General features: G+C 46.4%; 2 protein-coding genes and 1 long non-coding RNA gene across 6 annotated transcripts; 2 read left to right on the top strand and 1 right to left on the bottom strand.

Annotated features, from left to right (window-relative positions):
• The first annotated feature begins 152 nt into the window (after positions 1 to 152).
• On the top strand, positions 153 to 5,202 carry rgn (regucalcin). Of its 3 annotated transcripts, XM_057026870.1 has the most exons (9): positions 153 to 310; positions 672 to 851; positions 925 to 1,107; positions 1,188 to 1,288; positions 3,687 to 3,801; positions 3,872 to 4,003; positions 4,083 to 4,237; positions 4,640 to 4,732; positions 4,839 to 5,202. In XM_057026870.1, exons 2-8 carry the CDS (start codon positions 689 to 691, stop codon positions 4,688 to 4,690), a joined length of 900 nt encoding a protein of 299 aa, XP_056882850.1. In that variant the 5' UTR covers positions 153 to 310; positions 672 to 688; the 3' UTR covers positions 4,691 to 4,732; positions 4,839 to 5,202. The 3 variants fall into 3 exon arrangements, with proteins under 3 accessions (XP_056882850.1, XP_056882852.1, XP_056882849.1); XM_057026872.1 differs by having other exon boundaries at positions 956 to 1,107; positions 4,640 to 5,202; XM_057026869.1 differs by having other exon boundaries at positions 4,640 to 5,202.
• On the bottom strand, positions 5,026 to 19,475 carry fmnl2b (formin-like 2b). Of its 2 annotated transcripts, XM_057026866.1 has the most exons (28): positions 18,802 to 19,475; positions 17,648 to 17,731; positions 17,420 to 17,500; positions 17,137 to 17,213; positions 16,941 to 17,024; positions 16,695 to 16,838; positions 16,494 to 16,620; positions 15,270 to 15,346; positions 14,931 to 15,024; positions 14,772 to 14,846; positions 14,589 to 14,699; positions 12,952 to 13,101; positions 12,568 to 12,669; positions 12,277 to 12,497; positions 11,729 to 11,829; positions 11,378 to 11,569; positions 11,178 to 11,198; positions 10,217 to 10,341; positions 9,845 to 10,047; positions 9,454 to 9,688; positions 9,208 to 9,276; positions 9,028 to 9,108; positions 8,787 to 8,916; positions 8,372 to 8,532; positions 8,159 to 8,260; positions 7,927 to 8,019; positions 7,689 to 7,812; positions 5,026 to 6,551 (listed from the first exon to the last, which is right to left on the bottom strand). In XM_057026866.1, the coding sequence occupies exons 1-28, from the start codon at positions 18,916 to 18,918 to the stop codon at positions 6,463 to 6,465; spliced, it is 3,270 nt and encodes a 1,089-aa protein (XP_056882846.1). In that variant the 5' UTR covers positions 18,919 to 19,475; the 3' UTR covers positions 5,026 to 6,462. The 2 variants fall into 2 exon arrangements, with proteins under 2 accessions (XP_056882846.1, XP_056882847.1); XM_057026867.1 differs by lacking the exon at positions 11,178 to 11,198.
• LOC130522460 (uncharacterized) lies at positions 11,479 to 14,700 on the top strand. Its single transcript, XR_008949631.1, has 2 exons — positions 11,479 to 12,695; positions 12,816 to 14,700. It is a non-coding gene; the product is annotated as an uncharacterized LOC130522460 (long non-coding RNA).
• Positions 19,476 to 27,245: the final 7,770 nt, after the last annotated feature.

The raw sequence follows: 27,245 nt of genomic DNA, 5'->3' as shown, positions 1-27,245 counted from the left end.
TTAGATATTTGACATATATAAACATATGTATATATACATATGTTTATGTTTTAAGTAGACAAATACTAAACTTAATACTGTACAGCGTCGTCGTTTCGGCGCTATTACCGTATGTCCGCTATTATTCGCGCAATCCAAAAAGAGGAGCGGCTGATTTGACCAGAAAAATGCAAAAAGCGGCTGGTTTGACCGCAGGGAGGCAGCATATGTTCCTCCTGTGACACTGACCAGAGCTCCGGCAGGTTTCCCCTTCGGGATCGGCGTGAAAGTTAGCTTACTCGGTAAATGTTCAGCGGAATCCTTTAATTATGTAAGTACTTATTTCACTTTCTGATATTATCGTATTTACGATCTTGTAGGGGGGAGCCTGACAAAAATGTTTTAAAAGTACAATCTTTCGATCGACTCTGGGAGGGAAAAAAACGCGCTGAATCAACATTTTCTTCCCAGCTGAAGTTAACACGGACCAAAATAGAATAATACTCTGGTCACATGAAAGTTTGGTGACTGACGCTCAATTTAGACGGATCAGCTCCTCCAGCAGAATCCTGCGATCACATAGTTTTACTGTAGTTTTAGTGTGTATTAGTTCAACCGCTGGAAGTAAACCTTGTGACTGAGCTCATGGTAGTTCTGATTTTTGGATTGGTGAACTTCCCTTTAACTTTCAGCCTGGATTGACGCGATAATGGCTTCGGTCAAAGTGGACTGTGTGGTCAAAGCCAGGGCTCTGATTGGCGAAGGGCCGGTGTGGGAGGAGTCAGAGCGATCGCTGCTCTTTGTCGACATCTATGGGCGAAAAATCCACCGATGGCACCCCGACACCGACCAGACCCAGTCCATGGAGACAGGTCGGTGCCTCGTCGGAGGAAACGGCTGATTCAGCAGATGGCAAACGTTAACGCCTGGCGCCGTCTCTCTCAGGTAACATGGTGGGATTTGCCGTCCCTCGCAGGTCAGGGGGTTATGTTGCAGGTATCGGACGCAGCATTGTCGCTGTCGATTGGTCCGCTCGGACAACGACGTCAATGGCGGAAGTAGACGAGGATAAAGGGAACACTCGACTCAATGATGGGAAGGTCGATCCTTATGGACGGTTATTTGCAGGTGAGGCCGCTCGCCTGTCTGCGCTGTCACCGCGGCAGCAGCCTCTGCTGTCACCGTGACAACCGCACGTGCTGTTTCAGGAACGATGGCAATTGAGGAGCGGCCGGCTGAGCTTGAGCGACACCAAGGATCTCTGTACTCTGTGACATCTGACCTCACGGTGACCAAACATCTGGACAAGGTAACGCCTGTCTGTCACCTGTGTGGAGCCTGTCTGTCACCTGTGTGGAGCCTGTCTGTCACCTGTGTGGAGCCTGTCTGTCACCTGTGTGCAGCCTGTCTGTCACCTGTGTGGAGCCTGTCTGTCACCTGTGTGGAGCCTGTCTGTCACCTGTGTGCAGCCTGTCTGTCACCTGTGTGGAGCCTGTCTGTCACCTGTGTGCAGCCTGTCTGTCACCTGTGTGGAGCCTGTCTGTCACCTGTGTGCAGCCTGTCTGTCACCTGTGTGGAGCCTGTCTGTCGCCTGTGTGGAGCCTCTCTGTCACCTGTGTGGAGCCTGTCTGTCACCTGTGTGGAGCCTGTCTGTCACCTGTGTGCAGCCTGTCTGTCACCTGTGTGCAGCCTGTCTGTCACCTGTGTGGAGCCTGTCTGTCACCTGTGTGCAGCCTGTCTGTCACCACCTGTGTGGAGCCTGTCTGTCACCACCTGTGTGGAGCCTGTCTGTCACCTGTGTGCAGCCTGTCTGTCACCTGTGTGCAGCCTGTCTGTCACCTGTGTGGAGCCTGTCTGTCACCTGTGTGGAGCCTGTCTGTCACCACCTGTGTGGAGCCTGTCTGTCACCTGTGTGCAGCCTGTCTGTCACCACCTGTGTGGAGCCTGTCTGTCACCTGTGTGGAGCCTGTCTGTCACCTGTGTGGAGCCTGTCTGTCACCTGTGGAGCCTGTCTGTCACCTGTGTGCAGCCTGTCTGTCACCTGTGGAGCCTGTCTGTCACCTGTGTGCAGCCTGTCTGTCACCTGTGGAGCCTGTCTGTCACCACCTGTGTGGAGCCTGTCTGTCACCTGTGTGCAGCCTGTCTGTCACCTGTGTGCAGCCTGTCTGTCACCTGTGTGCAGCCTGTCTGTCACCTGCGTGGAGCCTGTCTGTCACCTGCGTGGAGCCTGTCTGTCACCTGTGTGGAGCCTGTCTGTCACCTGTGTGCAGCCTGCTAGACTTTCTCCCTCAGCCTCTGTTCCCGTCCGCTCCCAAATGAAAATATCTACCTGCTCTCCAGCTCTTGATTCAGCCTGACGACCAAATGAATCTATTGGGAGGATTTTTGTCGTGGATTCTTGTGAGGGCTCAGTACAGAAACAGCCCTTCCTAGTATATAGTGTCCTGTAGCTGGACCTAATGAACTCACTGTGTTGTCCCACACAGTGAGTTCTCAGTAGTGGGATTTAATAACGACCAGGACAGATGCTGGTGACACAGCTCGCCGATCCAGCTGCTGAGTTTTTTCCCCAACTTGGAATTCCCACTGTTGACCAGGACTTGTCTGATACCAGATGATCACAGTACTTTTCCCGAGCTGCTCCCCACAACCGAATCCTTCCTCAGCTCGCCATTCAGTCTGTGTTTCATGCCCGGTTAAGTATGTAGGCATGCTAGGCACTGTCCATAATTGGTTTAAATCCCATTGAACAATCCGAAGTTTTTCTGTTCTGATGGGCGACATCTGATCCTCACATGTATTGTGGTGTACTCCAAGGTTCCATTCTTGGCTCTATCTCGATTTCTCTGTAAATAAAACAAATCAGAGTGGATTATATTATGTATTATATTTGGCTCCCTGTGATTTGCAAATAAACACATTGTCAAATTTTAGCTTTAAAGTATCTGGGATGTTAGACAGCGGCCTTGAACTTGACAAACACTGAGGTTAAGCTCTCCCCCCACCGATCTGGAGAAGGTGGTTCGAGCCTTTATAAGCTCTCTGAATACTGCGGTGCTCTTTCCGTTGGTTAGAAGACAGCATCTCTCTGTGGCTGTCGGGCCGCTGCTCCTACAACAGTTGTTGTTTTTAACCCTCGGCACTACACAGATGAATGACTACGATCACCGATTTCTTTTAGGTTTTTGATGTAATGTCAGGGATTTTGGGTGCAGTGGAGCGTACTGGGCCTCTGCTCTACCTCCTCGGCGACAGCGTCCCTGATGCCGCAGCAAACCGCCCTTCGGAATATGATGAGCCTATTTTTGAGGGTGGTACGAAGACAGGGGGCCTTTCTCCTCCTCGCCAGCTTGCTTGAGCTGATGTGCCCTGACTTCAGTTCCTTGCAGAGTTGGCTGACCTTTGCCCTGTGGTTCTTCACGGGAGGAGACTTTCCTGGTCACCTGGTCTCCTTTGGTCCAAACTGAAGATATCTGCAGGGAAACTGCATCTGCAGGAGCAAATGCAACCCGCCGATCTTCATTAGTTTATATTTAACATTTGAAACAGGGACGATTGTTGAAATCTCCAAAATATGAACTGTCATCTTTCTGACAGGAAGTGTTGATCTCATTATACCGTAGCTTTAATCAAGTGATGTGAAATAACGTTTTAAAAGTCCCCATAATCGCACACCTCTGACCTGACTGTACATGTGTTACTCACAGGTGGACATTTCGAATGGGATGGATTGGTCGTTGGATCACAGAACTTTTTTTTACATCGACAGTTTGGCTTTGACCATTGATGCCTTTGACTATGACTCCGACTCAGGACTCATTGGTAAATGTGCACTTAAACTGCAATTCATACTTTGTGGATATAATTTAAGACTGATGTGTGTGTTTATCAGGTAACCGCCGTGTGGTGTACCGTATGGAGGAGGGGGAGGGGCTCCCTGATGGGATGGCCATTGATGTTAAAGGTCATCTGTGGGTTGCTTGTTATAATGGGGGAAGGGTGATCAACATTGACCCTGCTGTTGGTGAGTTAAACTGGCAAATCTGCTTTTACTGCAGCAATGATTTGTTAAGCTTATAATGGGGATTGTGTCAATCTCTCAGGTGTGCGACTGCAAACAGTCTCTCTTCCTGTGAAAAAGACCACGTCCTGTTGTTTTGGTGGTCCAGACTACTGTGATCTGTACGTGACCTCAGCAAGCCTGGGCCTGAACGAGTCAGAGAGGAGAGACCAGCCACTGGCAGGAAGTATCTTCAAGGTCAGTGTGTGTGTGTGTGTGTGTCTGTGTGTGTGTGTGTGTGTGTGTGTGTGTGTGTGTGTGTGTGTGTGTGTTGTGTGTGTGTTGTGTGTGTGTGTGTGTGTGTGTGTGTGTGCGTGCGCGTGCGTGCGTGCGTGCGTTCCCTTCACATAGTACGTGCTACATATTGAGAACCATAACCCAAAACTAAGGACATTTGTGAGGACATTTGTCTGAACCTCACAAATTCAAAGGGCTGAAAGAGATCATTCCAGGTACGAGACCCCCGTAACTCAATGTTTATTATTGTTTATTTCCCCATGAGATGGAATATGATGCCATGTTGAAATAAATGTTTTTGGGCGCTTCCAAGGTAAAAATACAAGTGTGTGTGTTATACTGACCGTGCATGTTTGTCTGCAGGTGTCAGGACTTGGGGTTAAAGGTCGTCCTGCGCAGTCATTCTCAGGGTGAACATGAAGGGACTTTATCAGCCAACTGCAGCACAGATCACTGGTAAAAACTGATTTGTGGATCAACAGATGAATCCTTCCTGTTATAACAGTGGATATTATGGAGTAATTTACAAACCAATTGTATTTTTTTTTTCATAAAATCTGAGTACGTTTGCAGCTACATATAAAAGAAAAGCAGCTCACCGAGGATTGTGGATAATGTAGTTCAAGAACAGGTGATTTCTTTCTGAATAAGATGATTAAGCAACGAAAATTGACTCCCACAAACAACTGTAAATATCATGAAACCTAAGTCGCATTCTGCAAAAAACCCACTTTGTTCCTCAGCCGTGATACAATTTGTAGAGTGAGGACATGGTTTTATTCATGCCGCCAAGCAAAGACACACAAACAACAGCCAAAACGAGCAGCTTCACAGTTTTCTGTAAAAAGGTTTCTACACAGAAATGTTGTGCTTCTTTTTTAACCCCCTCAAAATGCACATTAGGAATAAACATTTTACAACAAGGATGCCACAAATGGTGTTTCTTCTTGTGCCGCCCAGTACGCTCACATCTCAAAAGGTGTGTCCACACCTTAAAGACGTCTTCACACTCCACAGGTGTGTCCTCATACCATGGGTTCGTCCATGTGGCTGCTAGTGTGTCCACATCCTGAAGATATGTCCATGTCCCACAGCTTTGTCCATGTGCCTACAGATGTGTCCACATTCCACAGGTGTGTCCACATCAGCCTGACAAGGTCCTAATGTTGAAATCTGTTGGACATTGTCCATGGGACGCAGTTGTGTAAACCACCTCAACTAGCAACTAACATACTGTGTTTAATGGTTCAGGGGCTTCTGGTGACAGCATAAAATGGACATGAAGAGCACGAGTCACTGATAATTAGAGTTAGGGTTAGTTTGACAAAGCCTTTCCAGCAGACGTTTAGGACATTTTGGAAATTCGGATGGGAAATGTGCTAATTTAGTGTTGTGTTTTTTTTATAAATGAGCAATATCAAAAGGTAAACCACAACCTTTAGAAAGCTGCTCCACCCTGTGTGTCGATAGTAAGGCTGATTCTGACGTACAGTCAAACGCAACATCATGAAATATCCGAGCGCAAACCAAAACAACCCTGATGAACTGGAGGCTAGCTGACCTGGACCACTTGGTACGAACCCCCACCCTTTAACACAGCCGCTCACCCTCCCTGCCCCCCCACAGACACCTTTGATGTGATCATTAGGAGACAAAAGGTTTCTCTCTGCATGTGTAAATAAATAAGGGTGGCTGCTAATATTTCTGTCCATTATGTATAAATCACTGATGTTGTTAAAAGCACACTGAACAAATACTTTCTCAATGCCCAAAAAGGACCACTGCTGGTTTTACAAAGAAACGTCTCATGGTATTGTGAAAAACAGCCCTACTTTTTAAAAAAAATGGTGAATTTAACTTGCAAGAAAGAGCAGAAAGTAACTATTTTGTATTCTACAATGTAGCACAACATGGATCAAAGTTCTTCACAAAGTGCTCCATTCTGTCCAGTGATTAACAGTCAATGTAAAAAAAAATCATTTAAGATAAATACCCCAGCCCCCACCCCCAAAAAACAAAACCAACAAAGCAAAACACGTCTACATTTACAGTTCAAAGTGGCTGAGTGGTAAATCAAAAACATGATGCCATCTGTCACATTAACTGATCAGAATGTCCAAAGTGCTTTTGGGTCACATTCATTATATGAGTGTGGCCGGCTGATGTGGAAGTTCTGTCTCCGTGCCTCAGTAGTGTTCCTCAGGGTGGGAGGGGTCACAGAAGAACCGCGAGCTGCGTTTTGCTGACCGAGCGGTGAAAGGGACCGTCTTTAAGGCTGCGGGGGGGAAAAAATAAGGTCATTTGGATTTGGTAGATTGATGTCGCTAGTATCTAAATCCTGTTGGAAAACCGGTTTATCTCCTGTTAAATGGCGTCACATCTTTAAGGAACCTGCGTTTGAGGGACGAGCAGCAGAGCTTCTCCAAACAGCTCCTGTTTTAAACGATTGGAACCGGAAGGTGCTGACAATTGGGTCGAAAGGGCCTGCCGGCAGAACTGACCTCAGCGCCAGTGAACACGTATGGGATGGACTCGGGCGTGCTGTTCATGGCAGAATGACCCAACACAACCAATTCTGCTGACTCATGACAAATGATGGTTGAAGAGTGGGAGTTTAAATATGGTGCAGTCTGAGCGTGACGCACAAAAACGGGCCCAAACGTGGAGGGAGGTCTTCCCAGTAAGACCAGAGGAATAACAGTGGGCCGGGAAAGAGCAGAACTCATATACATACAATGAAATGTCTGAGTAGGAGTGCGTTCTGAAAGCGAGAATATTTTATTTACTTTGCTTATCAGGTGCCCTTTAGATGGGACATTTCAAATATAGTTTGACTCCCTGTGAAATGCACATAGCCAAAATGCATATAAGCCATTTTTAAGGTTTATTTGACAATACTTTTTACCGTACAGAGAGTGCTTTGGCTATTTTTCCCTACTTAGCAAGTGTTGAGGAGACACAAAATTACTGGAATACTAAACACAAACTAGCAACATGCCTGGTAACCAGCTGAGGCTGGGTTGGCCTCTTCCTCACACCACTGAGATTCCCGTTTGTTAAATAAACACACACCTATATTCTCTCCTTAGTCTTCAATCGTCCAATTCCCCCGAGAATGCACCGTTTGGTCTTGACAGACAAGCCTTGATAACCTTTTCATGGGCATAACCCACACACTCGTCCCCCAAATGCATCACCCCGCAGTCCTTTAAAGACTTGTTACAAAGGAACGTCGTGACCAGAACTAATCTACAAAGCAACTGTGTTTGCCTGCTATGACGCAATGTTTGCTTGCAATGATGCAAGTTTCCCTACGATGGTGTATCTTTGGGGCCGGCGACATGTTTAATCACAATTCCAGCAGGCTAACTTCCCATTTTGATGCTTTTACCTGTGACTATGACACATTTACCTGTGATGATGTCCTCTATAGCTCCGTCCTTCCCTTCATACACATGTCTGTTGTCTTTTCCTTGCCGCCGTCGGAGCTCAGTAAGCAGCTCTTGCTGCTGCCGTTTCCCTCGGTGTGACGGAGACTGAGGGAGAAGGACAGACAGAATTAGTAACGAGTAATGACGGCATCGTACGGCAACCCTCAGGTGAGACTAGCGCTGCTGCGCAGCAACAGGGGTCAGAGGTCGGGATCTGACCTTGGTGTCCTCCTCCTGCTGCTCCTCTTGCTCCATTTTCTCAAGTAACATCTGCTCCTGACGCCTCCTTTGTTCGTTCTCCTCTTCTGCCAGCTGATTGCAAGAAAACATTGATTGCACTTTATTCTCCTCGGCGCTGCACATGGACGCCGTTATTTCCCGAAGGCCACGGAGTGGGAGGGGCTTACACTGACAGCCTGATAAGGAGGTGGAGCCTAGCATGCCTACTCACCCTGTACGCTTTAATGAAACGCACAAAGACGGGGAAGAAGACAGAGGGCGGCATCGTCTTGGAGCTTTCACCAAAAAATGTCACTGCATCTTCAAACGCATCCTAGAAAGAATAAGGAATGTTTATATATGTGTATTTGTTTTCCACACCTTTCTAAACTGACTCGGCGACCGGCAACGCCGCTGATCGGCCGACTGTTGGACTGCAGATCACCTTGGCGATGCGCGCGTCTTCCTGCAGCTTGTTGAGTCGTGATTCGTGCCTGCTGATGAAGTCTTTGAGCGTGCTGTTGTGTTGGACGCTGAACTCCCTCCAGGTGAGCTCCATGCCGCGCTGCAGCTCTTTCACGTCGCACAAGACGTTCTCCAGACTCACTGCGCGGGAGCAGGAACGTGTTTCTGTTAAACGCTGGTTCCCAAATTAACGTGATTATTCTTATTTCATTTTTTTAAAATAAGAGTTGGTCCTTGGACCAGATTTTTGGAGCCGGCGACATGTTTAATCACAGTTAATATGCTGTAATTGTGATTAAACGTGTCACAACTGGGTTGAGTTCTGTGTCCTTTAAATGAAGGCCCTGACGAGTGATCGGTAGCTAACAAACTCTGTCTCACTGGTTGAAACTCACCGGCAGCTGCTTTGTCAACATAGTGAAGCTCGTTGTAAAATGGAGAGACGGCAGGATATTTGTCCCGCACCACGTTGGCGATGTAATGGAGCAACGTCTGTGAGCGGTCTGTCGACTTTGTCTCCAGCAGCTGAACACACACAAACAATCTGGTCTCACAGATCAGCCTTTAGTTTTGTTTCACGTCAGTCCATTGACAACAGGGTGTGTGTGTGCGTGTGTGTGTGTGTGTGTGTGTTACCAGGTCTAAACTCTGTAGTTTGAATCCATAGACTGCGCCCCTCTTACTGCTGTTCATGTAATTTCCGAGAGCCAAGATGATCTGGAGCAGAAACAGACGACGGAACGGTTCCACAGGTGTTTTTACATGAAGGTGTTGTTTATCTACAGGGGATCGTTAATATTTCATGTAGAAACTGACCTCCAGGATCTTCTTAAGCTTCTGAGATGATTTGATGGAAACGGAAGCTGCTATAATGGCGTGGAGTTGCTGCAACACATGAGCACAGTAAGACGCCTCTTTAGCTGAGCTACAACATTCCAGATGTTACAGTGGTGCAGAGCTGTTGCTAAGAGCTTTAATCCAAGCAGCTGTTCCACCTAATCAAAAGGCAATTCCAGTCCTTTCAAGAGATGTCAGGTTTGTTCTCGTGTTTGTGAGTCTTACCGGAGTTAACATCTGAACATTGTCACTGAAGTTGCCCATAAAGATCATGATGGACATTCGCTGATTGAGCCTTTCGATGCGGCTGAATTGCATCATGAAGCGGTCTTCGTCGCTCAGAGCCTCCAGGGGTTTTCTGTCCCTCTCATACTGCCGTAGGAGTTTCATCTCGGCCTCGGTGGGTAAAAAACGCATCAAGCATTCTACAAAGTCCACCCGGGTTGTTCGAAGGTCGAACCTGCAGGAAGACCAACCCACATGAGCTGTTCTGCAGAACTCAGCAGTTCTTTTGACTTCAGCTAAAGGTAGTGGTTGTCTTGGAGATTGCCTGCTTGTATTGATTAAGGTTGGGGGTTCTCATAGCGGTTGTAGCTACGAGTGGACTTGAACATACGTGTGGATTGCCCGACAGATGATGTCCGATGCCTGGCCAGCCTTCCGCAGGGTGATCGCCAGGTTTTTGGCTCTGTTGGCCTCAAGCAGTGAGATTTTGGATGGACCTTTCTGAGGAAGTTTCTGTCTCGACAGGGTCAAGTCCACTGCTGGACCCTGAGCTTTAGTCTTGAACATTTCCTCAAACCCTTCCACATCCAGATCCTACGAGGGAGCCGTACCAAGAGAGTAGGTTAATAAGTTAATAGACGCTATATAAATAAAGATGTTAACCATTTTTTCACTAATCTTGGCTTTATTACAAACCAAGCTCCTCTTTTTGAACAGTTGTTGCTGGTGAATTTAAAGAAAATTGAAAATCCATGAGGTTAACCTGCAGGATGGACTCATCGTCAATGTCATTAAAGATGGTTCCGTTGATCTGGCTCGGCTTCAAGGCAACCCAGTTCAGTACTGGCAACCTAAACTTTGTCTGGATTGGCTTCTTTATCTTCACAGCTGCACAGCAGGAGAAACACAGGTAAGCAGGCAGGTTAATGTGTGACCAGATGTGTGTTAATAGGAGCTGATGACACTACGTCGGGGTCAGGGAGAACGTTTGGAGTTCTAGATGTGATGTCACAGGACACAAACATGGATGAGGATATGCCAGCTGAAGACAATGTGGCCAAACTATAAACTGTATGATGAAAGAAAAACTCAATTTAAGCATTTTATTTGCAATCTATGATTAATTTCTGCCTCACTTGTGAACAGGAGCTGCAATGAAGGACATAAGCAGCCTTTTTATTTCTCAGCCACCTGTACAGTTAAATATGGACCACTGGCTTAATAACTGGTATATGTGCAGAATCATTCTGGGTGTCATTCTTTCCTATTTGTTTGGACAGTCACAACTATGTGGTGGGCTGTAATTTGCTGTTCCCAAAGTAGGAGCTGTAGGCTGTACACATTTCTGCCCTTGGCTTTAATCTCAGGGCGTCTCTGATGCAGTGTTACAGAGTCATCGGGATCAAAAACAGGCCTGAATGATGATATTTTAATCATGTGGAGAACACTCGTGCGTGTATTTGTTACTTTAAGGCTGGACTATTGGGACTCATTGTTCTCAGGATGGTATTTCTTTGAGGAGCCTCCAGCTGATCCAAAATGCTGTGGCTGGTTCTAACAGGAATGAGCAGGAGCAGTCACATGACTGATATACTCGCTCTTTCATTGTAAAAGAGAGAAAAATGTGGTTTAATGTGATTTAAACTTAGTTTATAGTGAGGATGATTATGATGATGATGGATGAACAGGCAAGAAAATGAATACAAATTTAAATATAAACGTACAGAATAGCTTGAGAGGACCCTCTGTCAGCGACATAAGAGGGGGGAAAAGCACAATAAATGAGTAGATATTATGACAAAACTGCTTAGCATGCTTAAACTTGCTGTTAATGCTGACATAAAACTGTTTTTTCCCTTTGGACCTGAAAAATCGTAATCTGGACATTTTGAAAGATGCCTTGAAATCAAAAAGCCGTTCTTACCTGCAAGTCCCGAATTGAAGATGACCGTGGGTGACCCCCCTGACCCTGGGAGCGGCGGTGCCACGGGAGGAGGAGGAGGCGGGGGCATCGGGCCGGTGGAGGATAGCTCATCATTCCGACAGGGCGGAGGAGGTGGGGGTGGGGGCGGAGGAGGCGCATGCGGTGATGGTGCACTATACGACCTGCCTGACACTTAGAACAAAAAGAAATGTGGTATCATCAAATCTTTTATTCATCTCCTAATTGCTATCCCATGATAATAGGCACAGTAATGCATGACCACCATCAGCGGGTGGTTTGGACGGCACTCTCCTAAACTAACAAACATGTGGGAGAGAGGGGGGAACTTACCGGCCATTGGTGGAGGAGGTGGGGGAGGAGGTGGCGGCATGGGAAGTTCTGAAGCTCCTTCCATTCCCGGCGCCATGTTGTGATAAGCCACCGTCTCTGGACTGTAAAATGAATCTAGTTAATAATTAGGTTCTGCATGTGTTCGGCTGCATGTTTGCATTTGATATAAAATGTATTCCCTGGCGGCTACAGTTGAGCTGTGCTGAGCTCTCACGCTGTTTAAAGATAATCATGCAATGCTGGAACCACAGCAACCAAAAAAGAGGAAATGTAGACGAGCCCACCCATTCCAGACGAAAGGTAAAGAGGGGAAACCTGCAGGGCCGTACAATAGACTTTAGGGATTCAGATGATACAGCGGTGGTGGATGTTGATGCTCTGAACTCCTCAGAAATCTCTTAATCTTAATCTTATATAAACAATAGTTTAACTACGGGTCCTTGCACCATCCCTAAAATCCAGTCAACAGACAGTAGGCCAACACTTTTCTTTGTGAGTTTAATCCCCTTTGGCTGAGACATGCTAATGTGACTGTGGTGGCGTCTCACCTGAGGGACATGTTACTGCAGGGCGGGGGTGAGGGAGAAACGGAGTCAGCCACGCCCCCATCGCCCTCTCCTCTCTGCGGTTGAAGAGCTCCAGGTCCTCCAGTCTGCTGCGGCTCTTGAGCCTGACGTTCCAGGTGGCTTTGCCGGCGAATTGTCTGGTCCTTTTCTCGGACTATTCGTCGTAGCGTGTGGACTTGAGAGTTGGCACTAGCGTACACCTCCTGCACACAGCAAGGAACAGGTAAGCCTGGCTGGAAGCCAACTTTTCTCTTCTTTTGCCTGGTTTCTGACCCGGATGTTGTCCAGCTCCTTGTTGGTTTGCATCAGCTGCTTTTCTAGTTCGACGATCTTCAGCATGGCTTCATTTTCCACGTCAAGCAGTCGCTCAGACATCTGTGGACGGAGACGGTGGGACAGGGGTGAGGGGACACGGCCTAAACCTTCCCATCTTTGCATTATTCATGTTAAAGGACAGAGATGATGTATCTTTTTTTGATGAAGCCAAACGCTGAACGGATGTTCATGTTGATTTTGAACAGACGTGACGTTAGAGGTCACACAGGTGACTTTGTGTCTGTCGAGCTGGTCTTCAGCCTACGTATCTGGGCACGAGGAGATCCCCGAACCCCGTCAGAACCTTCCCTCCTGAACCAGAACAATAGCGATTTCTCCTACCGTCGCCAGATTCTCCTCCAGCTCCTCAACTCGTTCCAAAGCCGCGTTTTTGGTCTCGGCATCTTCCAGAAGCGTCCCGACATCAAACACGTTGTCAAGGTACGCTTGAATCTGGACCTGCAACCTGTCACTCTCTGTATGCTTCAGCCTCTGAGACAGACAGACAGACAGGCAGACAGACAGAGAGACAGACAGACAGACAGACAGACAGACAGACAGACAGACAGACAGACAGACAGACAGACAGACAGACAGACAGGCAGGCAGACAGACAGACAGGCAGACAGACAGAGAGACAGGCAGGCAGACAGACAGACAGGCAGGCAGGCAGACAGACAGACAGACAGAGAGACAGACAGACAGGCAGACACACAGGCAGACAGACAGACAGACAGGTTATTATACAGAGATTGTCAGAGACGTGTTGTTAATGATTTCCCTGCTGTAATTCTTACGAATATTTGACTTGTATACATATAAACACACAGAATATGACTTCGGTACCATTATTTTAGACACCGTCCACTGTGACATTTCTATTTTCGAGTCATTAGTCACCAAATCACCTTCAAGTAATCGTCTGATCTGTCATAGGTTTGAACAAATCATCACATTTTTCTACATTGTTCCAACAACATTTCTGACACTGATCAGTTGTACCTTCTAATATCTCTAAAAGTTGCTAATTTTCATATTGGTGCCTCAAAATTAAGGAAGTGTCCAGTGATCCCTGTTCTCCTCCATCAGCTGTTAAAGCCACGTCCAGATTTCAGACACGGACCGTTCCTCCAACTAAACTACAACAACCGTGAACATTCGGCATTGTTCACCTTTTTGGAGCAGATGCTGTTTGATCCTTTTGATGGAATTTAACACACGGTCGTGCCCATATTATCCCCCCAATAGTTGAGGAAACTGGATGGATCATTTATAGGACGCCTGTGATCCAGCTGTTGAATGAACTGCCCAGACATAAGCGACACTCTCCTGGTTGTCATGTCCCCAACCCCATCGCTGCTTCTTTAAACACATCTCAATATACGTGCAGCTCTGACTGAAGCTTCCCTTGATTTTTTTCCCATCAGTCTTGTAAGTTACAGACAACCTCCAGCCTCGTGGATGAGATACTTTCATTTCAAATCTCTTTCTCTGATCTACGACCCTCTGTACAGTGTATTTTTGTGTGTGTTTCTGTGCTCTGTGCCTCTCCTCTCCTCCTCTCCTCTCCTCTCCTCTCCTCTCCTCTCCTCTCCTCTCCTCTCCTCTCCTCTCCTCTCCTCTCTACCCAGGACCCCATCAGCAGGAGGGTCCCCCTACATGAGCCTGGTCCTGCTCAAGGTTTCTTCCTGTTAAAGGGGAGTTTTTCCTTGCCACTGTTGCTTGTCTGGGGTCAGGCCCTGGGATTCTGGAAAGTGCCTTGAAACAATTTTGATTGTATAAGACGCGATATAAATAAAGATTGATTGATTGATTGATTGATTGATTGATACATCAATGCGTGTGTTATTGAGGGAACACTAGTGTGACCTGTCTGCCCCCTGGGTGAGCTGCTTACTCCCATTTAGTCTGTAAAACACCAGTTCAACACCTGGAAATCCAGAAATCACCAACAACAAAACAGTAGAATTGGAATTTACCTCCAAGTGTTCCTCAAGGTTGAGCTTGGTGAAGTCGTACTGCAGATGGACTCGAAAGTTCATGTCCTCCACGGAGTGGACCACGATGTTGATGAACTGCATACAGGCCACCTGATAACACGCGCACGTTGTCACTGACGGCGTCAACACTCTGACTTTGAATGGTGGGCGGAAGCCACATACCAAGAAATCGATGTTGTCGTCCTCGTTTTTGAAGTGCTCCATCAGCTTCTCAAAACGCATAGACTCTGAACACACCTGCAACACACGTGAAACGTCTGTTACCCAGCGCGGACGTTCACATCGATGTTGGACGTAAAGCGATGTGACCCAATTGATTACAGTTTTGAAGTGGTCAAAGGCTGAGAGGATGATCTCGTGTCCTCCTCTGACCAGGCAGACGGCAGCCAACAACTCCAACACCAGCGCCTTTGTCCTGACGAGGTGAACGCCACAAGACAAACGTTCAGGACGCAGCAAACACTCTTACGTCGTAATTCTAAATCTACTGCCTTTAAAATGTCAAATCCTATTTAAAAGCATGCCAGGATGTGGAAGGCATTTCCGTTTTACTCATGCAAGATGAGCTCTTAAACGCCTCAGCTTGGTGGTTTTGGCTCTTCAGTGCTTTTCCCGGGTTTGACACGAGGGCGTGTCGGCCCCGGGATGCCTGATGCTCACCTGGGGTTCCTGTTGTTGAGACTCAGGGCAATTTCATTGACGGCGTGAGGATGGGACATCACCATGTTGAATCCATACTGAGGAAGAGGACACAGATGGTTGAGACACGCTGCCTTTATAGCAAAAAGGTCAGACTGACTCGATGGCTGCCTGCCAAATGTGTGATTAATGGATCCTGTCCACTAACTGGAGTGCAAACAACAGCCAGCATGCACGTGTGCACGTGTGCATGTGTGTGTTACTATGTTTGCAGCTTTATTCTGCCAATAAGCAAAAATGTTGGTTGGGGAAAAATTCAGTCAGAAATTGGTATCAATTACCTGACAGTGTCTTTGTTTCCAAATTTCCCAACAATAACCCAGTTTAAAAACACACGTATGTTTCTCTGCTCTTTTAGTGGGTCACATGATGCTACTGGCATAAGTCCCTTTGGCTGGTGACGTCACAGTGGCTTCACTACAGTGATGATTTCTGGGCACAGTAGAATTCAGAAGGCTGACCGATCCTCAGCAGGGAGGCATAGCAAGCGAGACATTTATAGTCTTCCTCCTGATGCAACGCTTTGCTCAGAGCGTTAGCGTTAGCGTTCTGCCCCCGCACTAAAACAATATCTTCCTCCAACAAGTCGATGAAGAGTGCTGCAACTGGTGATTCCTGAGAGGCGTCTCTTAGATCCGCACGTTTCATTCAACAAAAACAAAGATCTGGACTCTGAACATGAAATATATCGGTGAGAATTGGAGTTATTAGGTTCACTGACTTTTTTTCTGCTTCCTCTTGACCACTTTATACCTTTCGGGGTCATGGGAAGGGTGCTGGAGCCTAACGTGGCAGCATGGGTGATACACCCCAAAATGGGTCGCCAGCTCATCGCAGAGGGTTGTGTGGGCATTTGTGGGTTTGGTACCCTACTTGAGGGGACCTCAGCAGTGGTCTGAACGAGTCCTGGCACCCCCCCCTCTAGAACGCCTTCCATGTTTTCAACGTACTGGGGCTTGAACTAACAAGAACCATCCTGCTACAGGCCAGTAGAACCTTATATGAAGTGCTAGCATTGAAAGCACCATGCTAGCTGTCTCATCTTTCAATAGTAAATCCATGCTGATGCTTTCCAGATGTATTGGGCTGGACATCATCACAAAAAAGGTTCTGTTGTGAGTTTGGTGCAGCACAATGTCGTCATTTTAAACATTTAATGTGTAAATGAGACATTTAAGTTTTTACCTGGTAGTTCATGATGGCTCTCAGGCACATGACACACACGTGCACATCGTCTTTCTTACAGACGAGTCGTGAGTTCTTCAGAGTCCGTCGACTCGGCAGAGTGTTTGATCGGGTCACCAGAGTGGAACTACCCAGACAGATTGAATTCGATGAAATTAGATTGGGTTGAAATGGATCGCGATAGAATCTTATATTTATTACCTGATGGAGTGTCGAGCTGCTCGTGGAACGGACGATGACGGGGAAGGGAGGCTACAGTCTCCGTGTAGATCCTCTATGGACCGACTCCAGGGCGAGTCGATGGACGCCAGCTCCCCACCGGATTCAGACTGCTCGCCATCAAACCTGGACACACAAGTGATGACCTTCACACCAGTGGAAATATTGACTGGTGTAAAAAATGTCTCACCTCAAAAAGACAAAAGTAAATTTAAAAAGGTAACTTGCGTGACTGCGTATTGAGCGAAGGACAAATACTCGACAAGGACGTCCAGACCTTGATTTTCTTCATTCAGAAACTCTCTTACCCACCTGGACAGAGACGGGGGAACAGGGTCAGGCAAGGACAGCCACACCCAGCGCAGTAATAATGATCAATAATCAGAAGAGGAGAGGAAGAGGAAGAAAAGGAAGAGTAGTAAACCCAATATGGTTTGTTCGGAGAGAAATCTCAAGTTCTCTAAGAGTCTGAGTTGATTCCTGGACCCTCCTTCTGAACTTCTAAAGACAGACAGGTAGACAAACAGGTTGATAGCAAACAGGTGGGAAGACAGGCAACTTCATGAGAGACAGATTTAACTGTAAATCAAATAGTGAACATTTCTGGTGAAACCTATACAAATTACATTTGTGCTTATTTACGGTGAGGTCGGTCTACTTATGTTTTAATGACAGCAGACATTAAGATTTCATGTTTGACCTTTTACCTTTCCTGTTACAGCTGGATCGAGGAAGCCTCTCAGTTTGTGGATGTAGGTGTGTGGTGGGTTCTTCACCTGAAACCGTTCCTGCATTAAACACGCAAAAACATCACAAAACATGAAAAAACACATCACTGGATAGACAAACAAGTGGTTCTAAAGATTCGATAGGACCATTATACTGTTCCAGTTTGACCTGAGACCCTCTTCTCAGCTCGCCATCTTCATGCTCACCTGATCACAGATCAGCTCCCACTTCTTTTCATTATCATAAGAACGTAACAAACGCACTTTGTCCGGAGGGAGGTTCATTGAATTCTAAAGACAAAAAAAAAAGTCATTTAAAGCCCAACACACAACAGTTGTCTTTGCTCTTGCTGCAGCATCTTTTGTCCCTAATAGCCGACCTGAAATTTGCTCTACTTTCTAAAGATAAATGTGCAAAACTGAATATATGTTCCAATATTGTTTCTCTTTTTTTTCTTTAAGGGAAACTCCATGACGCTGTGCTGTGTGTCCCAAAAGGATCCAAGGATAGGCGACGGTTCGGTACGTCCCTCCCCTAAACGGTAAGATGGTATCACCCAGTTCTGTAGTTTTTAGTGGAACATTAACACATGTATCCATCCATCACGGAACAGGGCTCCACACTAAGATGAATACTCTCAACTTCCGTTGCGTTTTCAGGGAATTGTGGGTGATCTTCATAGTTGGGATGGATTTGTGCTGTGACACTCGGGGGACCGAAACAAGCGAGAGGAATGATTGAACATTATGCTGGAAGCAGGATCTATTTGTTGGTGATCTGTGATGATCCCCAGAGGGCCACACATAACACACATAACACCAAGAATCTGGGAGATATGTGAGTGTTTGCAGCCTGTTAGGGTTGAGTTCTTACTGTGAGGCCTGTGATGGGTAAAACTGAGGATAATTCCTTCACTGCCTCAGCTGCTCCCCTCAGCAGAGGGTCAGAGACAGCCCCCACCAATGCTTCTGCTCCCCACATGTCACGTTCAACACACCGGAATCATCAACGTTATACTAGCTGAGTGAGATCCATAAGCTAACGGGAAGGATGGTGAAACATCATCTGGAACATTGCAACAGATGTGTGAAGGATTACGATGAAGGCGGTGCAGAAATTCCAGGATAAATGCACCTGATGCGGGAAATCCTCTGACATTTTCCTCCAGTCACTGATCATTGTCCAACCATCCCAGAAAATTAGCACGCTGCCTTCAAATGCTAACTCTCAAATCCTTGCTTGCGTTATACAGTGCAGACTGTTAATCATATATTTTGTCGCTGGTGTGTGTGTGTGTGTGTGTGTGTGTGTGTGTGTGTGTGTGTGTGTGTGTGTGTGAGAGAGAGTGAGCGGCGGTTACCAGTGCGATGGAGAACCTCTCCTCCAGTTCTGCTGGGTCAGGCATAGGCAGTCTGACTGGGGCGGCTCTGGACCGGATCACAGCCAGTTGGCTCTCCATACTCTCTGTGTTCCCCATTACACACACACACACTTACACACACAGCAAACACACCCGCCCACCAACGAAAACACACATACACGCTCAGTGGGGCCTTAGCATCAGGAACATGTGGTCGGCCATCACACGCTCAACAGTCAAACGGTGTGTCGGCTACAGGCCTCTGTCTCTCTGGCTGCCGGTCTTTCTGTCTCCCTGTCTTCCAGTCTCTCTGTCTGTCTGTCTCTCTGTCTGGCTGTCTGTCTTTCAGTTCCTTTCACTCTCTCTCTCTCTCAGTCTGTCTCTCGCTCTTTCCCTCTATGCCTTTGTTTTTGCCTCCGTTCCAGCTGCTGCTGATGCTGCCGATGCTCCCGAGGATGCGGCCGACCCAGATGAAGTCCCGGCGTTGAGTCCTTTCGCGAGCCTGTGAAATGTATATGGTCCATATGATGCAGCTAATCCTCCCCCTCTCTTTCCCCACATTAGGAAAGCAATAGTTTTCCTCCCTCCTCTTTGTCTGCCTCGCTCTCTCTCTCTCTCTCACAGCTGCAGTCTTTGTCTTGCTCGCTTGACCCTCCCTCCTCCCCTCTCTCCCTCTGCCTCCTCAGACAATAAGCCAGAAGCTCCACCCATCAACAAACGCGCGCGCGCGCACACACACACACACACACACACACATGCTAAGAGAGACACAGATGGACAAAGAGAGAAAAGGAGACAGACGTAGATGAGCTGCTAGGTTAGCCTTAAGTCCCTGTTTGTAACACTATAAATGTGTATCTATTCATCTGTACTAACCAATCAAATTTAAACTTTATGTCTTTTGAAGGGTTAGAGACAGTTAGGGTCAAACTTATGCACCCTTATGAGGGGTAGGAAATCCTCTGTCCAGCTCCATGCCCCCTTCTCTGCTCCCAATAGCGCCGTCATCAGCCGTTGTGTCACCATCATGGTTTTAAAGTGTTTTTTGTTGTATTTGTTATACTTTTAAAGACAAGAATATAAATTCTCTTTTAGTACCACAAGAAAATAGTTAAATTTCAACAATATTTGTGTACTAAATTCTTAAATTAGAATATGTTGTTTTTAATATTGTTCTTTTTTGTTTAAAATTGCGTTCCTATTTTTAAAGTGGCTTTTGCTATTCAGAAAAATATGTAAACATATGATTTTTTAAAATATTTAAAAAAAATTTAAGATAACTTTTGCAATCAAATTAAGTGTTGAAACAATGACAAACTTTTATTTAAATCGAAGAAGATAAAATCCAATTATTGTAAATGATCAAGAAAGAAACTGTTTCTTTTCACATATTTTGTACATTTTCTTCGGATTGATAACACACAAAAATATAGGAGAGGGGAACTGATCCTTAACAGACTCCACATCCCTGCGGTTCCATGGTGGTGGCAACGCTGACGTCTCCAGCCCTACTACACCTCCGTCCAACACGGATCCATTATTAGGTCTTTACTTACAACACAATACTCTAATAGCTGCCTTTGGCCCATCCTCATTAGGCTCATGATCTTAAAGTCAGACCATCTTTCAGCACCAGGGGTGTAGACGTGGGTGGGGGGGTGGGGGAACGCTCCTCCGCTACTGTTCAGGCACTAGCAATACAACCCATGTCCAGTGTTTAGCCAGTGATCAATAGTGGTTAGCAGCTGTTTTGGTGGCAAAGTAAATTACCTCAAGGGTTAATAACTGTAGAGGCTCAGCAATACACATATTGAAGAAAAGACAACAGTAATGCCAAAGAGATTGTTTTAAAATGATTTTAATTCATAACAGAAGACAGCACCTCTTCTTTAGTGGTGTAAGAGGCCTCATACAATACTAGTGTGCGTGTGTTGACGGTCATTAATCAAACCTAGTCTGTCTGCCACCCCTGGAGTGCATCGCCTCACGCTTTGAAGAGATCTTCATTCCTGGGGGGGGGTCACCCCAGGAGTTTCTTGGACCTCCAAATCCTTCCTTAGAACATCTGCTTTTGGGGTTTCTGGTGACTGACCTGAAGCCAGATCTATCATGGTGGCCAGTGTGTGTTTCTTGTGTCTTTGTTTCTGTCATGGTTGAGTTGAACCTGTGGTTGTTGTGGACCACGGTCCCGCCAAGTGTCCTCCACCTGCATCTCAGCAGGTTGAGCAGGATCTCCTCCCCTGTCCTTCCTAGCAGAGTTTTTTGGGCTCATCTAGGGGCCACATCAGAGGCGTGCTCAATTCTAGGATCTTTACTAAGAAAAATCCGAGTGGCATCTATAAGTGACCCTCCAAGATCAAGAGGGTGGGGTACCCCCAGTTCTGGGCACCTACGCTGAGGTCACCTGTCCTGGACCTACTACCTGTCCTGGTAGTGAGTGAAGACGGCTCATCCATTCAGCTGGCTCCGGTTTGCTTGGATTCCGAGCCATAATGGTTCCAAAGTATCTGGGCAGTTTACAGAAATAAGGCACTGGTTGATTAAGTGGAGGGTTTGAAACCCATCTCCTACTGGAAGAGCGTGCACCTCCCCCCAGTGTAGTCCCACTTTCTTAGCCCGGAGTTAGCCATTATCATCCATCCAATCGTCTTGAAAAATCCGTTGTTCTGCAGAACCTCTGGGACTTTGGTCTCCGAGAGGAAGAAAAGGCTCTCTGGACCCAACTTTGCTGGGCGCTGGTGTTCATTGGACTTGGTACCTTTTCTGAACCTTTGGCTGAAAAACCCACATCAATGGGGTGGATCTGGTGTGGTCGCTGCGTGGTCACGTAGCTGGCCTGGATCGGTTCTCAGGGTAAGAGAAAAGCATCTGAGCCCGACTGCTGCAAACTCTTGTCAACATCAGTGTATCAAGTCAGGGGCCACGGGAGCTTTGGCAATAGTTCAAAGACCAGAGCAGCTTTGATTCAAAGCGACATATTACAACAGTTACGCTTATTACAGCAGCCCTCTTTACTGCTGCTATCAATTAGCCACAGAGCAAATATAGAAAGAATACAAGAAGGTAAGATGTTGATTAAAGGAAATCTTGATTCAGACTTCCTCTGCATGAACAGGGGAATGAGGGGGAAAACATCAAGAATATCAAGTATTTGTTAATTACAAATGCTCGGATTTACATTGCAGCTTCAGTTCCAGATGCTGTAAAACCTGTATAAACGGACGAACTGGTTCATTACAATGATTATCCAGTGGAGTCGCAACTCATCTCTTTAAATTGCTTTAAAAATCTTTTTTCCCTTCTAGAACAGTCCTCAATTTGCAAGTGTGACCACAACATCAACAGGTACGCAAGAAGCTCCTCAGTGGGAAGCTTTTCAAAAGGGAAAGAAACAACAAAAGGCGACATTGTTGAAAGTATTGGGTAGCCATGAGTGAAGCTGCTTCCTGCCCCGTCTGCGGTACGAATCCGGAATCATCGAAACACCAAACTGTCCCCAGAATCCACGAGGCAGTGGATGACTTTCTGAGGAGCCTCTTAGTGAGATTTGGCCTGTGTCGGACACTCAATGCCTTTGAATCCGAATGGTACGGCTCCGTCCAGAAAGAGTTGTTAGAGGCTCTGCACACAGCAGCTCTCCCCAATGCTCTGGAACACCGTCGGCTGCTCCAGGGCGAGCTCCAAAGGGCCCGCAAAGAGACCGCGAGGCTTCGCGAGGGGGTGCTGAGAGCTGCACAGAGTTTCATGAGGATACAGAAGGACAAGGACTTCCACCAGACGCAGTACAGACAAGAATTGAGCCAGAAAAACATGGTCACTGAGCACATCAGTTCGCTTAAAAAACGCATAGAACACTGTGAACTGGCTTTGGAGCAGTTGGACGACAAATATGAAGCAGCTCTGAAGGAGAAAATGCTCTTATCATTGGAAAGGAGCAAATCCAGACCAGTAAAGGAGAGACAGTGAACCAGAGGAAGCCACCAGCAAAGGAACTGAGAAGCAATAACACTACTTAGTAGAAACTCACACACTACTTGCAAGTTGCTATACTACAGTATACTACTCGCTAATACTCGTTGCTAACTAGCATTCTGAGACAATCAGTCCATATCCAAGAGTAAATAGATACTCAATGGCACTTAAACCGCTGTCCACGAGCTTGGCAGAGCGGCTCAGACAGAAATAACAATGATGATTGAGAGTCTACACTGAAATAACAAACATTTTGGATTATTACTGTAAGCTTTAAGGAGCACCTGCCGCTCCCAAAAAGACCTGCGATCTCTCTACTGGATCCAGTTATTCCAGAGCCATCTTTGACAGTACTGCAAATTAGGGCCAGAGAAGTTTTCATCCCCTGTTTACAGAACCTTGATCACCATGACCCTTGAAGGAGATTCAGAAGTGCCGAGTGTGCTGGCTGTACACAGGATGAAGGATGAGACAAAACACAACTGTGTGGAGAACCTGTATTTGAGACCAGAACATCTGACAAGAACTAAAACCTGCCCCTTCTGCTCAGGTAAAAAGTTTAAAGACTGATCAATTTGATCAAAACGGGAGGACAGCTGTTGAATCCTGATTAAAACAGCCACAAATGTGCTGTTCCCCATATCGTCCACTAGAGGGTAGTCTCGCTTTATCTTTGGAAAACTCTTTTTAGCTTCTCCGAAAAAACCAGTTGTAGCCTCTCCTCTCCCACCTATGACTTCTAACTATTCCACTTCTACAATTAAACTAATCAGAGTCATTGATGTACGGGTGCTTTAAAACTGCTCTAAAATCATAGACTCATAGTTTAGCCTTCACTACTACTTAATTTTACTCCCCCCTGTCCACAGTTTCAGCACTCCTAGAACTAAAACAATCAAGCACAAAGGATTTACAGACATATTTACAGGAAATCGAACACTACAGGTACAGATAAGTGCAGCCTTCCCCCACAGACCACCAGCACTCCAACAAATCCCAATCCTGATCATCCTAATCCCAATCTTCCTAATCAATGAGAGTTTTACACCTCCACTCTGCACAGAAGAGTGAAGGAAAGAAGGCAGCGCTGGAAGAGCAGGAACTGGCCCAGATCTACTTTCTGTAGCCTCACCAGCGTTCAGCAGCTAAAGGGTGCACACAGCTGGCTTTATTTAGATGTGCCGATTTACAGGATCTCCCACTGAGCTTCCATCACTCAGTAACAGGCTGTGAGGGATGTTTGTGGCCCAGTAAACATGGAAGAATGTTACAGTCCCATATAGAGCTGTTCCCATTAGCCCAAACTTTAGCGCCCCCCCCCCCCCATCAGTTAACGAGGCATCCACTAACAGTAAACTAATAAACCCACAAATGTATCCACACACAGTTTAAATGTTTGACTTAAAACAACGATGACTTTGTATCCGAAAATTAAAAGTTAAAGTTGGAAATGCAAGTCTCAGGTGTTTGCAAATGATGTCCGTTTTTCACGTAAACACACAACAGTGTGTGTGTGTGTGTGTGGGGAGGGGGGGGGGGGGGTGTGTAACATATGGGGTTTTGAGCATGTTCACCAACAACTATAAAATGTTTTTTAGTGAACCGCCAAGACAATATTTACTCAGCTACACCAACATTTCAACATTGCATCATTTGTCCAGTACGGCGGCTCACTGAGCGTCTTGGTGTTGGTGTTGGGAGGGCAAACACAGCCGCCAAGTGGATTTGAAGCTGATTTCACTGAGGAAAAGGTGTAGCTGCCCCCACTCTGAATATAAAAGACCTCTCACATATTTAGATTATGTCGGGGCTTAATTGGACGTGTTTGGTACTTTCACTCTGCACTGATAAAATATAACATCCATAATTCCTGGCCTCTTTTCAGTTAGAAGGATTTGTTCGATGGATTATCGACCTCATTTTATTTAGGCTGCGTATATCCAGAGTGACGTCAAATAATCTGCAATTGTTTATGCAATAACACGCAGTAAATAATAAATAATGAATAATCTCCAAGGTTTCATAAAAATTATATAAATGACAAACTGCACTTTCAACATGAACAGGAAGCAAAATATCTAGAAGGGCACACACGCGAGCGCACACGCACCTATACATGAGCCCCTTACCCAAACGCTTAACCTCTGACCCTGACCCTGACCCTGGCCCTGACCCTGACCCTGGCCCTGGCCCTGACCCTGGCCCTGACCTGAACCCTCATCTAACCTTAGCCTTCAAATCAGGTTTTAACCCTCAGTCTTTTGAAGTCGTGAGAAACAGCCTCACTTCCAAAAAAAAAAGGTCCTCACTTTGCTAGTAGAATCCCCATTTTGGTACTCAATATGTAGCATAAGTACAGAAACACACACAGATAGAGAGAGAGAGAGTTATCATTAGAGTTCTGTGTGTCTGGGGAGAGAGAAAAAGCTCTTTTTAGAACACTTCATGTTTGGTGAGGGTGAGGGTTAACCCCAATGCTGTGGTGAAAGGAATTCAGTGTGTAGGATAGAGACACAGCTCATTTATATGTGTGGCACTGACTGCACACACGCACATCGGGCACAAACACTTAACTACCTCACACACCTGGACCAACGTGCACTGGGGTGCCTAAAAATACACTGTGGGCCTTCTTTGTGAAAAGCCCCAAAGCCCCCAAAACGCAACACAAGTCAGCTGCACCAGTGAACTTCACTTGTCACCTGATAACACAAACAGAGCGGGTGGTAGATTTCAGGGTTGATCTTAACCCCAATAAAATGAGGAGTCAGAGTGATGCACACTGTGTTCACCCCTCCGGCTGGTGCCTTCTGTTCAAAGTGACATATATGCAAATAAAGCTAGAGAATACCTCAGATCAGACATATTCTGAGGTTTCCAGCTCAGGTTTGACACAACAAAGTCACTGTGTAGCTGAGGGGCAGCCTGAGAGGTGGGAGGAAGTGAAACGGATGCCTCCCAGGGGAACGGGCTCTATCCAACGGAGGCTCAATGCGAAGCTGTTCTGAATGAGGCTGAAGCTAACAGGCTGAGGTTTCTGCTGCTGCGCTTTTATATTGACATGGTGGAGTGTCTGCAGAGGTCGTTATCTCTCAAAAGGATGGAACAGTGGCCGACCAGCAACAGGGTCAGACCGGTCAGCGTGGCCACACCGACCCCTGTCCACCGACCATAGAGTCAGCAATGTGGGCAGCAGAACAATACCACAGAGCAGCGGCGAAGGTGACCTGCCTGATGAATCTTCTACATCACCTGGATGGATGAAGGTGTGCATTTCTTAACAGGTCACCACATGAAACCCTAGAAGAAGATAAGCTGGTGGAGGCAGCGTGGTGCGTTGGGAATCTTGGGTCCTGCCAATCATCTTGATGTTACGTTGGCGCCTACCTCGACATGGATGATTCAGAGCAGAACATCAATGGGTGTCAGGCATTGACTTGGCCTCCAAATTCCCCAGATTTGGGGTATGATGGACCAATGGAGGCCTCCCTTCCCAACCGGCAGGTCTTTAAGGATCTGCTGCTGGTACCAGAGACCTGGGTGCGTATTCAGAGGTCGAGGTGAGTTCATGCCTCGATGGGTCAGGGCAGTTTTGGCAAGACTTTAACGCTCATCTCACAGGTAAAAGGACAAAAGGTACCAGAACGGACAGGTGAAGCAGTCAGATGAACCAGAAAGACCACAACAGAACCTAAGACTGAAAGATACGATTCGGCAACAGCAGATATGAGGTCATAGGTCATAGCAATAGCAACAAATGCATCGTATCAGGCTCGGAAAGGTTGCCCGTGACATAGCGTAGCCGTGAAAAGGTGTTCTGAGCAAATATTAGCTCACCTGTGTTTTCCTTCGGCACAAGGGAACCATTCTGTGCTAGAAGATGCTTGCTGGCACCGGCCTCTTTTTCTCAACCTTCTCATGTCTAATCTCTTCTCACATTAACACCAGATGTTTAAAGACATTTTGTTGTTCATCGGTGATAATCTGAACGTTTGGTTTTTTTGCCCTTTGTTTTTTGGAGTCTTGAACATTATTTGGGTTTAAGGGGCACAGTTATAAAATGAGTCATCCCCCCCCCCCCACACACACACACACACACACACACACACATAAATTCTCACAGTAAAACTTCCTGTCTATGCCTGTCTGGACCGGTGGTCTGTAATAGAGATAATGGAGTGACTATGGTTTTAATATCCTGTTGGATCCATTTTTTCCACGTTATTAGAATACTATCCGGATCAGCCCATTATCTCAACAATACCCACCTTTGTTGAAAAAAAGCGCCCTTGTGAAAGTCCTTGTTTCTGCTCATTCAGACCTATAAAACACAGAAGTTCCAGCTGGCTGCTATTCTTCAATGAAGTCTTTCCTAATTGCTCCTCATTTGGAATTCCTGCTGCTCATTATTGCACCCAGGAGATATTTTATTTAGAGATCTGGTAAAAGGTCAGAGGGTCACTTAGCCTTTA

The sequence above is a fragment of the Takifugu flavidus genome, chromosome 3 (assembly GCF_003711565.1).
Source record: "Takifugu flavidus isolate HTHZ2018 chromosome 3, ASM371156v2, whole genome shotgun sequence".
In the NCBI taxonomy this organism is placed as follows: domain Eukaryota; kingdom Metazoa; phylum Chordata; class Actinopteri; order Tetraodontiformes; family Tetraodontidae; genus Takifugu; species Takifugu flavidus.
This window is presented reverse-complemented; position numbering and strand designations above follow the sequence as displayed.